The sequence below is a fragment of the Fistularia commersonii genome, chromosome 20, assembly GCF_037954325.1.
Source record: "Fistularia commersonii isolate RoL2024-O1a breed Wild chromosome 20, RoL_Fcom_v1.0, whole genome shotgun sequence".
Classification (NCBI taxonomy): Eukaryota; Metazoa; Chordata; class Actinopteri; order Syngnathiformes; family Fistulariidae; genus Fistularia; species Fistularia commersonii.
The window spans coordinates 1,941,596-1,951,915 of NC_141303.1; the positions used below are offsets into that span (position 1 = coordinate 1,941,596).

The 10,320-nt window shown below is 47.3% G+C and overlaps 1 protein-coding gene across 1 annotated transcript; it reads right to left on the reverse strand.

The window, feature by feature from the left end:
* Nucleotides 1-215: 215 nt before the first annotated feature.
* Nucleotides 216-8,377, reverse strand: trib2 (tribbles pseudokinase 2). The gene is made up of 3 exons (XM_086167260.1): nucleotides 7,041-8,377; nucleotides 5,491-5,783; nucleotides 216-2,673 (listed from the first exon to the last, which is right to left on the reverse strand). Exons 1-3 carry the CDS (start codon nucleotides 7,308-7,310, stop codon nucleotides 2,193-2,195), a joined length of 1,044 nt encoding a protein of 347 aa, XP_086023386.1. The 5' UTR covers nucleotides 7,311-8,377; the 3' UTR covers nucleotides 216-2,192.
* Between the last annotated feature and the right edge of the window lie 1,943 nt (nucleotides 8,378-10,320).

Genomic DNA, 10,320 nt, shown 5'->3' on the forward strand with positions numbered 1-10,320 from the left:
AGACAATTAACTGGATGATATTCTTGTGTGGTAACAAGTTTAAACTGAAATACACCAGTTTCATTGACCTGGATGTTGTAGTAGGATCTAGTATTAATAGCTTCAAATGCAAAAAACAGCATTAGCAAAATGTTTGTTTAGCCAGCGGTGGAGAAACGTTAGAATGTGAAACGAAATATCAATGTCGCGACAACGAACAACTGCGGCCACAGCAAGCAGTTCACCATTTATTTACTGAATAAATTTGGACAAAAACACTAGAATTTTTTTTTTTTTAACGATACAATCAGAACATCTGAGGCAGATATCCCACCATGCACCACCCCCGTCCGTGAAACAGAAAAAAAAAAAAAAAATGGAAAAAAAAGGGACTAAACATTAGCACCAAATCAGCACCAACTTAAATGAGGAAGCTCAATCTACGAAACAAAAAACAAAAAAAAAAAAAGATTTGAAGTGGAAAGAAACGTAGAAAGTAGCAAATCGAGTTTTTTTCTTACTTTTCTTAAAAAAACAAACAAAAAAAAAAAAAAATCAGGAGGAGCCCCCCCTCCCCCACCCCCCTTGCTAGGCAAGCTATAGCATTCATCGGGGTACATGCCAATGACAAAAAGGTCCGAAAGTGAAAAAAAAAAACAAATTCAAGTAACATTGACATATGGCGGAAAACGTGTCGAACGGTACCCATGACTTCTGAACAGAACTTATGCAGGGGGAAGTCAAAAAGAAAAAAAAATATATATATATATTGAAAAAAAAGGAGGTCCCAGAGCGAGTGTCTCAACGGGATAGTAATCGATGAATATATCGCTTGAAAGGTTTTTTTTTGTTTTAATTTTTATTCAAAAATGTATCTCAAGATGTCTGAATGCGAGGGAGACTGGGCGGCGTGGCGCTGCCGAGCGCGGGAATACTGGCACAGAAGACACCGTGTTCTTTTTTAAAAACGTCGGACAGGCGCCTCCTGCTCCGCCGCCTGTCCCGTGTCAAGATATTGCCTACGTCATACATGAAAAAGGAATCTCTGAATAAAGGAAAAACCCTGCAATGTACTTTTAAATATATATCTATACTTCTTTATATCCATATATATATATATATATATAGATATAGATTTTTTTTTTTTATATATCGCTGTTACAATTTAAATAAGTGTTGCGTTCTCGTTCCGACGAGAATGAATGAATTTAAATAGGAAACTAATTTCAATAGGTGGAAAAAAAAAAAAAAAAAAAAAAAAATGTTTTTCCATTCACCAAAACACATCAAGTGCACGATGCAATGTCGGCAGGGTTACCAAGGAAACGGGTCTGAAGATTGAGCTCGAGGGAGTGATATCAGAGCAGCGGTAACAGAGGACTGGAATAGCTTCTATGTTCGTTTTCTCTCACTCAAATAAACAGGAAGAGAAACGAAAAGCGTGGCGGAAAAAGGCCGACCGAGGAGACGGAAATCGAACGGGTTAAACGGAGCCGAGGGTGTAAAAAGGAGTTATTGCATAACGACAAACAGAAGCAAAACTTAAGCATCGAGGAGCTGACGAGGTCCAACATGTTGAGGAGATTTAAAGAAAAGATAATAAACAAACATAGTAGAAGCTTATCTGTCGTGGCCAAAAATGGTACCGGGTGAGAAACGGTCACCGCTGTCAGCGGCTGGACCTCCGGGTCGGATCCGGCCACCGTGGTTGGAATTTGGTACCAACTAAAGCTGGGGTGAAAACAACCTTTAAAGAAAAAGGGTCGGTGTTGCAGTTTTTAACGTTCCTTCTGGGTTGTTCTCCTTGGTTTCCTGTGTCCATTTGTCCCTTCATGCTTCCCATAGTGTCATTAATGGTGAATGTGTCTACTGAGCACCACGTCAAACCAAACCCATCCGAGAGAAAAAAACAAAAAAAAAAAGTACATTTGCTACATTGTTTGCAACTTGCATTCCTGGCGGCGGCGGCGGCGGCGGCGGCGTTCCCCGGCCCCACCCCGCCCCGCCCCCCGAACGGGAGCTGCAACACCAGGTGACATGTAAGACGCCGCTTTGTCGGGCCGGGCTGGAAGGTCTCCCGTGAAATGGTGGCGAAAGAATACATGATGGAAACACCTTTTATTATGAGTGACGAATGTCCACCAATAATCTCTACACTACTGGTTTTGGCGAGCCGGCCGCGGCGGAGTCGTCCGTTTGTGCTTGGCGTTCGCTCAGCTAAAGAACTGCTCCAGCTCCTCCTCCATGTTCACCTCTGGCACCATCTGCTCCTGCTCCCGTTCGCTCCGACTGTGCGCGGCGGCGGCGGCGCCTCCCGCGGCGCCGGAGGAGGCGAACCACGGGTGCTCCAGGATCTCCCGGGAGGTGAGGCGCTCTGCCGGCTCGCGGCGCAGGACGGAGCGGATCAGGCACTTGGCCTTTGGCGTGAGCGTCTCGGGGATGTTGAAGTGGCCCCTGCGGATTTTGGTAAACAGAGAGCCGGGCTCCACGTCGTGGAAAGGGTAGCGCCCCACCAGGATGGTGTAGAGCATCACGCCGAGGCTCCACACGTCAGCCGCCTTCCCCGAGTAGCTGCCGTTGGCGTTGAGGATCTCGGGGCTGACGTAGGCCGGGCAGCCGTGCTTGTCCGACAGGGAGTCGTCGTGGCCGTCCAGGATGTACGTGTCCTCCAGGCTCTCCAGCTTCACCAGGCTCCTGGAGGGGAACGAGAATGGCAGTCAGTGGAGTGAAAGATCCCGATTCTTCCCGTTAAAACGACTGAGTTATACCCACTCAGCACCAGTAGCAATCACCATTCTGCCACACTGATCATGACCACCTAAATATCATGAAGTTGCGATTCCACGCGATGCCAAATCGGTTCAGACGCAGCGGGATAGCAGAGCGCAAAATACACCCGAGATCCGCTGGATATGAGGGGAAGCGGAGCGCGGGACGCTCGCGGCTTAGGTTTGACATTCTCACTCTTTCCCACAAGAAAGACCGCCGCGGTTCAGAAAGAGCTCGCTCGCGATCGTCTTCACTTCTGTTCAGTTCAGGGACAAAACGACCGCCGGGCTTTTTGTTTTCTTTATTCCTTCGAGCCAAAATACAGCGACGCACTTGCGATTCCTCTCCCCGCCGCCGTCGAGAGGAAGCGGCGACTCCCGAAAACAGTGTCGCCGTAGAACCTCGGGGGGGTGGGGAAGGAATTTTTCCCATGACCGGGTGACGTGCACGGGGCGTGATGTACGAGCGGCGAGCAAACAGGAAGCGGCGATTTAAGTGCTTGATGTATCGCGGCCGTCCGCGGCGTGCGCTTACACATCCGCGCGCTTTCGCTCACTCCATCATTGTCACTCTCGGCCGTTTGCCTTCATTCACATGCTGCCGAGGGGTTTTCGCGCTTTCAAAATCGCGAGGGTCGTATTGTTACGGAGACAAACGCTCATTGTTCCGGGTTTAAACGGAGATGGGCTGCCAGCTCACCTGGAGACGGGCGCAAAGCTGCAATTAAACTTAAGGAGGCTTAAGACTAATCCCGCGCTCTTTGATATGGTAACACATCTTTATATAAGCCGGGGAGATATAAGGTGCGCGGAAGCTCCGGGAGGAGTTTGGCGCGGCGATGAGGAGATCAGCAGGCCTTTGAGAAACTGTTGTGTCAGATTCCCCCTTGAGAGTGACCTTTGACCCCCGCTCTTTAAACAGGCCGCTGTTTGGACAAAAGCTAACGGCGGCGTGACGCATTTCTGCCCAGGAATCCGACCGGCTCGGGTATCGCTCGGCCTCGCCGCCCCCTGTATGAATCCACGATCCTCAGCTCCTGATGTATATTAGCTATTCTCTCACCGTGACATCAAACCATGATTCTTTTTTTTTTTTTAAATTGCACATTCTGCGAAATATCTTTGTATACTATTCATACCGTTTTCCCAGAAAAAAAATAAACTAGGAAGTATCTTCAAGGACTATCCTGAAAGTGATCAGTGCTTTGAAAAATGCCATGATAATTCTGGAAAAGGCAGAATTGAGGACAGAACAATTAAAACCTGTGTTTTAATGGTCAGATCAGCAGTGCCCTCTTGGTAAATTTGAAAGCTACTTTGAGATGAACAGCTTTAACATTTTAATAAAGATATCCCTGATTATGCTCAGAGGGTAAAAATCAATATTTTCCCTGCTTGTAATTTTCCAAACATTAGAAAAAAAAAAAAAAAAAAAAGGCTTTTGAGAATTGTGATATTCACTTTTTCCACGTTGCCTAGCGCTGGTTTCGATTGTTAAATCTGCTCTGAATTCTTGTTCGTGGCTCAACTTCACCGAGCGGACTCTTAAAAACCGACCCACCCAAAAAAAGTCATTTGTTTTGGGATGGCGGGTGAATCCCTGGGCAACCTGGTGTGGCACGTGAAGCTTTCCGGAGCTTTCCTGACGGATGTAAAGCCTGAGGGTTTAGATCAAACCTAGACGTGAGAAACTTTCCCTGGGAACGGACGACCGTTTTCGCCCCCGGCGATGAACTTTAAGGGTTTTCAAACAGTGAAAGTGCTGAATCTTCGGACCGTGGAAACGTAAAGCCGATATCTCGGGACAGAAAGCGTTCCCGTGGCAACCGACGCCTGAATTTTTGCCGAGCGCAGCTCTGACAAGCAGCCACCAGGGGTCAGTAAGCGGCAGCGCTTGGTTGCCGCCGTAGCTGCTCCTCGGTTTCAGCTCTGGCCTGGAGTTCTAGGATGGCATCTACTCCGCTGGACATTGTGAGCGTGGAGATATTTATACGTGAAAGGCACACTCGCATTTTTGGACGGCATCGAGATAAAAGCAATGCGATCTCATTTGCCGACCCAGCGGTAAATCCTTCAGAAACCTTCACACATTTTGAGAACTACAATTCAGTTCCTTTGCTACTTTGACTTTGAGCCGTCGTACTCCTTCGTACGTGAGGACACAAGGCTCGTGTGATTACGGTAAATGTAATCAACATAGCGAGTAAACTAAAACGACGCTTTTCTGGATCTAAATTCCAAACGGACCGCTTCCATGCTCCTGTTTGGGTATTTAAGCGGCAGAGTTTTGCCCGAAAGTTCTGGGAATCACTTGAAGCCGGTGACATTTGCAGTTTTTCTTAAAAAAGACAACCACTTTTCCCTGATATTCACATCATTTCCATAATTATTTCTCTTTAAATACAATGGATGAGGGAAAAGTGAGAGGTTTATGGCGGTTATGAAGCATGTTGACATGTACTTTTTCTTTTTTATACTGGGGTGTCAAGACTATTCGGTGATGCCAAATATATAAATGCACAAAACCATGTCTGTGTATACTAGCCAAGCCTGTGCAAAGCTAAGGTAGACATCCTGCATACCGTCTTGGGGGAGGGGGGTTATGTTGGTCTGGCTGTCTCGGCTTACACTATGCTTATTCAAGCTGACATGACATGGATACAGCTCAGCCCTGCTGTAAAATCACAAACGACATGAGTAGACAAAAGCGGGCGCCACGAACGGCGGCCTCTCCGGCACTCACCTGTCCTCGTTTTTGAAGACAAACTTCCTCAGTTTCAGGTCGCGGAGGACTAGTCCGTTGTCGTGGCAATGTGCCACAGCCGAGGCTATCTGATAGAAGAGTCTGGCAGCTTCGTCCTCCCGCAACTTCTTGCAGGTCCGGACAAAAGAGTGCATGTCGCCATAGCTTCTCTCAAAGAAAACATAAGCTCTCGTCTCCCCGAGCAGTATCTCCAGGATCTGGTTAATATGCTGGTGCTGGCCCAGGGCGAAGTAGGCTGCCAGTGACTCCTGGTACCGGCCAATCTCAAAAACCTGCGGTCATAAAAATGAGAGATATTTATGTTTTCATCCCCGGGGCCAGAACCTGCGGGTGAGGAACATGCCGAAATCTGAATTTATCTCCCCGCTGCGGAGGCACGATTGAACACCGCCTCGCAAAAGAGAAGAACGTGTGTGATCCACCGCATTCTTGTGCCACAAACTCTTTTTTTTTTTTTTTTTTTTTGGCAGACGAGAGAGCACGGCGGCACAATGGGGAAAGCATCGACTTCGTGAACACATTCTACTGCAGCCCCGGGTTGCGGTGTCTTTTGTTTCCATAGTAACACCCCCCCCCCGACACACACACACACACACACACACACACACCTCCACCCCCAATTGACTTTCAGCACAAACAGTTCAGGTGCGAGGGCTCCTCTGCGCACAGTCAATTCAAATACACCCGACCACTCTTGAGGTCTCAAGTTGTGATTCCAGGCTTCCAGTTTGGCAGAAATGATCAATCCCAGAAGCCGAGGCCTGATTGATTGCTCTGCTGAAAGGAGGGAGATGAGGTGAAACGGCTCACAGGTCTCGCCAACCTCTGTAAATGTGTTATTGCCACGGTGGGATATGATCTCGAGCCAAAAAAAGGTACCTGTTATTGGTTATGCCGTGTCTTATACGAGTCCAGTGGTGCATGTTAACTATTGTGTCCATTAATCAAGCCACTTAAGCCTACTTAAAGCTGGAACGCACCTAAGGGACAACCCCTGCTGCCCTTATAATCAATAATATATGTGGAAGTCAATAATATGGGCTATAACTGGAAAAGAAGGGCCACCGGGCTGTCCTTGATCTTATGGGAATAGCGGTTTATTCCTCGCGGTCAGAGGGGGGTCAAAGTGGGAGCCGCTATCACGGCAGCGGGTCGAACTCGCGAAAGCTCCTTTCGGAGGATGCCCGAGAAGCTTCGTGCGCGTCGGGATGCAAAAAAAGCGTTGCAACACAACTCTGCGAAAGAAATCACAAGCCACGCAGAGTGTGCGTGGTTACCCGCTCCTTTGTCAACGTTACATCATGCAATCCAGAAAAAAAAAAAAAAAAAAAAACCTCTGCAGCTCGGCCCATTCACTTTTTCCATGAGGGCTCCTCTGCCAGGTTTGCAATTCGAGCAATTATTTCATTTTTTTTGGGGGGGGGGGGGGGGGGGGGGGGTTGAGCAGGGTGGATTTAAAACAACCCCAAGAGGGTTTAATTTTGCATGCAAACTTGAAATTTGTGCATTTTTTTTTTGCTTGCACTGACCTTACAGACGAGCTCTTCCCCGCTGTGCAGGTGGGCGGCTCTGAAAACGTGGTCTCCCTCCAGCGGCTCCAACAAAAGGTAGTCCCCGATGCGGGAGATACAGTGCGACGAGTCCGGGGTCTCCGGCGGGCTGGGGGACCCGAGGTTCGGGCTGAAGCTCTGGTGGGACTCTGTCGTCCTCAAGCAAGACAATTCTTCGAAATCGTGCGATTTGTGTCGCGATCTCCCATAACGTGAAATGTTAATTGGATTTGACCTCTGTATGTTCATGAGGAATGGCGTGTGAACTCCACAGAACCGGGGGGACCCTTTCCTCCTTTTCCTCAGCACTTAAGGAACCACTTTGAAGGTTATTGCGGTGCAAAAAAAAAAAAAAAAAAAAAAAATTGGAAAAAAAAAATCACAAATCGTCCTGTTTCAGTTCTTTTTTTTTTTTGGTTTGTTAGATTAGAAAAAAAAAAAAAAGCGATGCAACTCTTTATCAACAGGCAAGACTGTGCACCGGTGTCCAAATCGAAGAACGGCTCCTTTTATGGCAGTTTAACTTTTCATTTACCCGCTTTGTTCCCCCCCGGGCTATTTATAGAGAGATATAAAATAATAATATTAATAATAATATTAGCGATAATTACCGACCGTTTAACGGAAAAGCTAACGGACCTGCTAGCAGGAACGGTGAACAGGCGACGGACGCTTTGCTAGCTTATTTCGCCGGGTTAACAGTTTAATGGCACGTTTCGTAAAACGGAAACAAAAATGAGGAAGGAAAAAAAAAATGGGAAAACACGGGAATTCTCCTGTTCGTTTTTCCTTTTTTTTCTCCTCTCAAACAACGAAGCCGGGAATTCTCGAGCTTGTTGTGAAATCCCGCTAATATCGACAGGAGAAGCGGGGAAGAAGAAGGAGAAGAAGAAGAAGAAGATGGCTAGCAGGTGCAGAGCTAACTAGTTAGCTTTGTGGGCTAACTAGTACCAGGTCAGTGCACGGCCTCGCTCCCCGGGTTCATGTCCGTGCACGGCGGTTGTCATCTACTAAATAAGGAGAAAACACCTCCGAAAAACTGGAGAACAAGGAAAAAAAAAAACGGTTGCAGCTCTTTGTGTTGCGGGAGTCGACGTCCTCTCTGTGTCGGTCTACTCCAATGGAAGAAGCGTGCCGTCAAGGGTTGAGTGTTGTCTGCTGCAAAAACAAACAAAAAAAAGGCAAACAAACAAAAAATATAAAGCTTCTGGAGTCTGGAAGGAAGGAGGAAGGGACGGCCGGCCGACTTTCCCAGGCCTATCCCTTGATTCAGCAGGACATCCTCTCTCTCCCGCGGTGCCGATGTGCTTCTTACGTGGCCGGGAATCGGAATTCATTCAGTGATTGCAGAGTTGAGCTGCACACACACGCACACACACACGCGCATGCGTGCTCGGGCACACACACACACACACACACGCATACACACACACGGGTGAGTGAGTGAGTGAGAGAGGGAGAAAGAGAGAGAGGCTACTGCCTGCAGGAGGGGGGCTTCTCCTCCTCCTCCAGTGCACACACACACACACTCACACACACACTCACACACATACATATCCGCCCCCTTTACGTCACTCCCGCGGCGAATCCCCATTGGTTGCCATGCTGACTTACAATAATATGCAGTGCAGTCATGTGAGAAGCATGTAGCGTTACACCCCCCCAACACACACACACACAGACTCACACGCACAACCACATGCAAGACCCTCACATGCATCTGCTGGTAAATTAGATGGGGGTGGGGACGGTGTGTGTGTGTGTGTGTGTGTGTGTGTGTGTGCAGGAGGGGAGGAGGTATAGCTACTGTACGCGCTGCGGTACAAATGTGTTTCCTCCTGAAATGTCATTCAAGGGAAAGCTAGTGTGTGTGTGTGTGTGTGTGTGTGTGTGTGTGTGTGTGTGTGTGTCTTTAGATTGGGGAGGTGGGGGATCCCTCTGTCACACAATAGGAGGCGCAGACATGCAGCAGAGTTAGATACCAGTCATTTTCTGCGGCGATGGGCATTAGATGGGAATCCAAGGGGGGGAGCACATATTACATTTATGTTATTTTAAATTAACTGTGAGTCTCATCCAGTCATGTTTTTCTGGAAAATCCAATTATTTTGGACTAAGATGGATGCAAATGTGCACGGCCTTGACACTGACTGTTAATTTGCTGTTGTTTTTTTTTTTTTGTCTTGAATATATATCTATATGAATATCTATATTTTTGTTTCCTTTAACTTGCCAGTTAATTGCTGCGGATGAAGACACATCATTTGAATTGTTATTTTTTCCATCCTTGGTTGTGAAATGTAAGAACATACTTTATGCGAGCATCTGTATTTTCAATAGATTTGGCTGTGGTATGAGAAAAAAAAAAAAAAAAAAAACAGAGACGGAAAGTGGAAGTTTCAAGGAAGTAATCAATAAGTGACAGCTAAGCATTGGCTTTCTGAAAGATGGATCTCTTCATCGAGTGCTGGGAAGGAAAAAGGAGTCACATATCAAACCTGTGAGATGCGACGTGGAATGTGGAACCTCCATATCCTCTTAGTTATGATCGATCAGTTGCTTCCTTATGTGTTCTTAGAGAGATCGTCCCCTTGTGGGGTCTCCTAAGCCAATTGTTGCATGTCCAGATAAAAAGCCGATAAGTGACACGAGGAGAAAGCAAGCCACTTTACCCAGAATTTGGAAGAGCCAGGACTTGCTTGTCACCGCTGGGTCGCATACAAGGCATTTCAGTTGGAAGACGGAGTTGGAGACCTGAGCATGCCGGCCACTGGTGTGGCAAATTGGTCCTTAGGGTGTGGAATGTTCTGTCTGTGGTAGGAAACAGGGCTGGTGCGAGAGGAGGAGCAGCAACAGCTAGAAATAGTTGAGACTCCCCCATGTTCAGCAAGAACAAACTTCCCGAAGAGGCTTCTTTTTTGGGGGGGTTGCAAAGGTTTAGAGGTAGCATAGTCCCCCTGGACAAGGCACCAATGTGGTGACTCCATAGATCTCCTTGGAGACTTCAATGCTCATATGGTTAACAACAGAGGGGGGAAATTGGAGGATAGGGCCTGAGTCTTTTTGTAAGGTACGGGTTGGATGTAGCACAAGGCTGTTTGTAAGCATACCCAAAAATGGCTCAAAAATCAATGAACGACTTAATTGTCGTACCGTCGTATCTGCAGCTGCATCTCATGGACTCCATGAGATGGATCAGATGCCAGAGAGGTCTGCTGGACAAACTCCTTGAAACCCAATCAGTTGGGTTCGTGCAAAT

What these genes read in the sequence shown, in the direction of transcription:
- trib2 (XM_086167260.1), bottom strand. Translation starts at nt 7,310, where the DNA reads ATGAACATACAGAGGTCAAATCCAATTAACATTTCACGTTATGGGAGA. An exon ending in GGGAAGAGCTCGTCTGTAAG is followed by an intron (nt 5,784 to 7,040) that starts GTCAGTGCAAGC and finishes TTATGACCGCAG; the next exon opens with GTTTTTGAGATTGGCCGGTA. An exon ending in GTCTTCAAAAACGAGGACAG is followed by an intron (nt 2,674 to 5,490) that starts GTGAGTGCCGGA and finishes GTTCCCCTCCAG; the next exon opens with GAGCCTGGTGAAGCTGGAGA.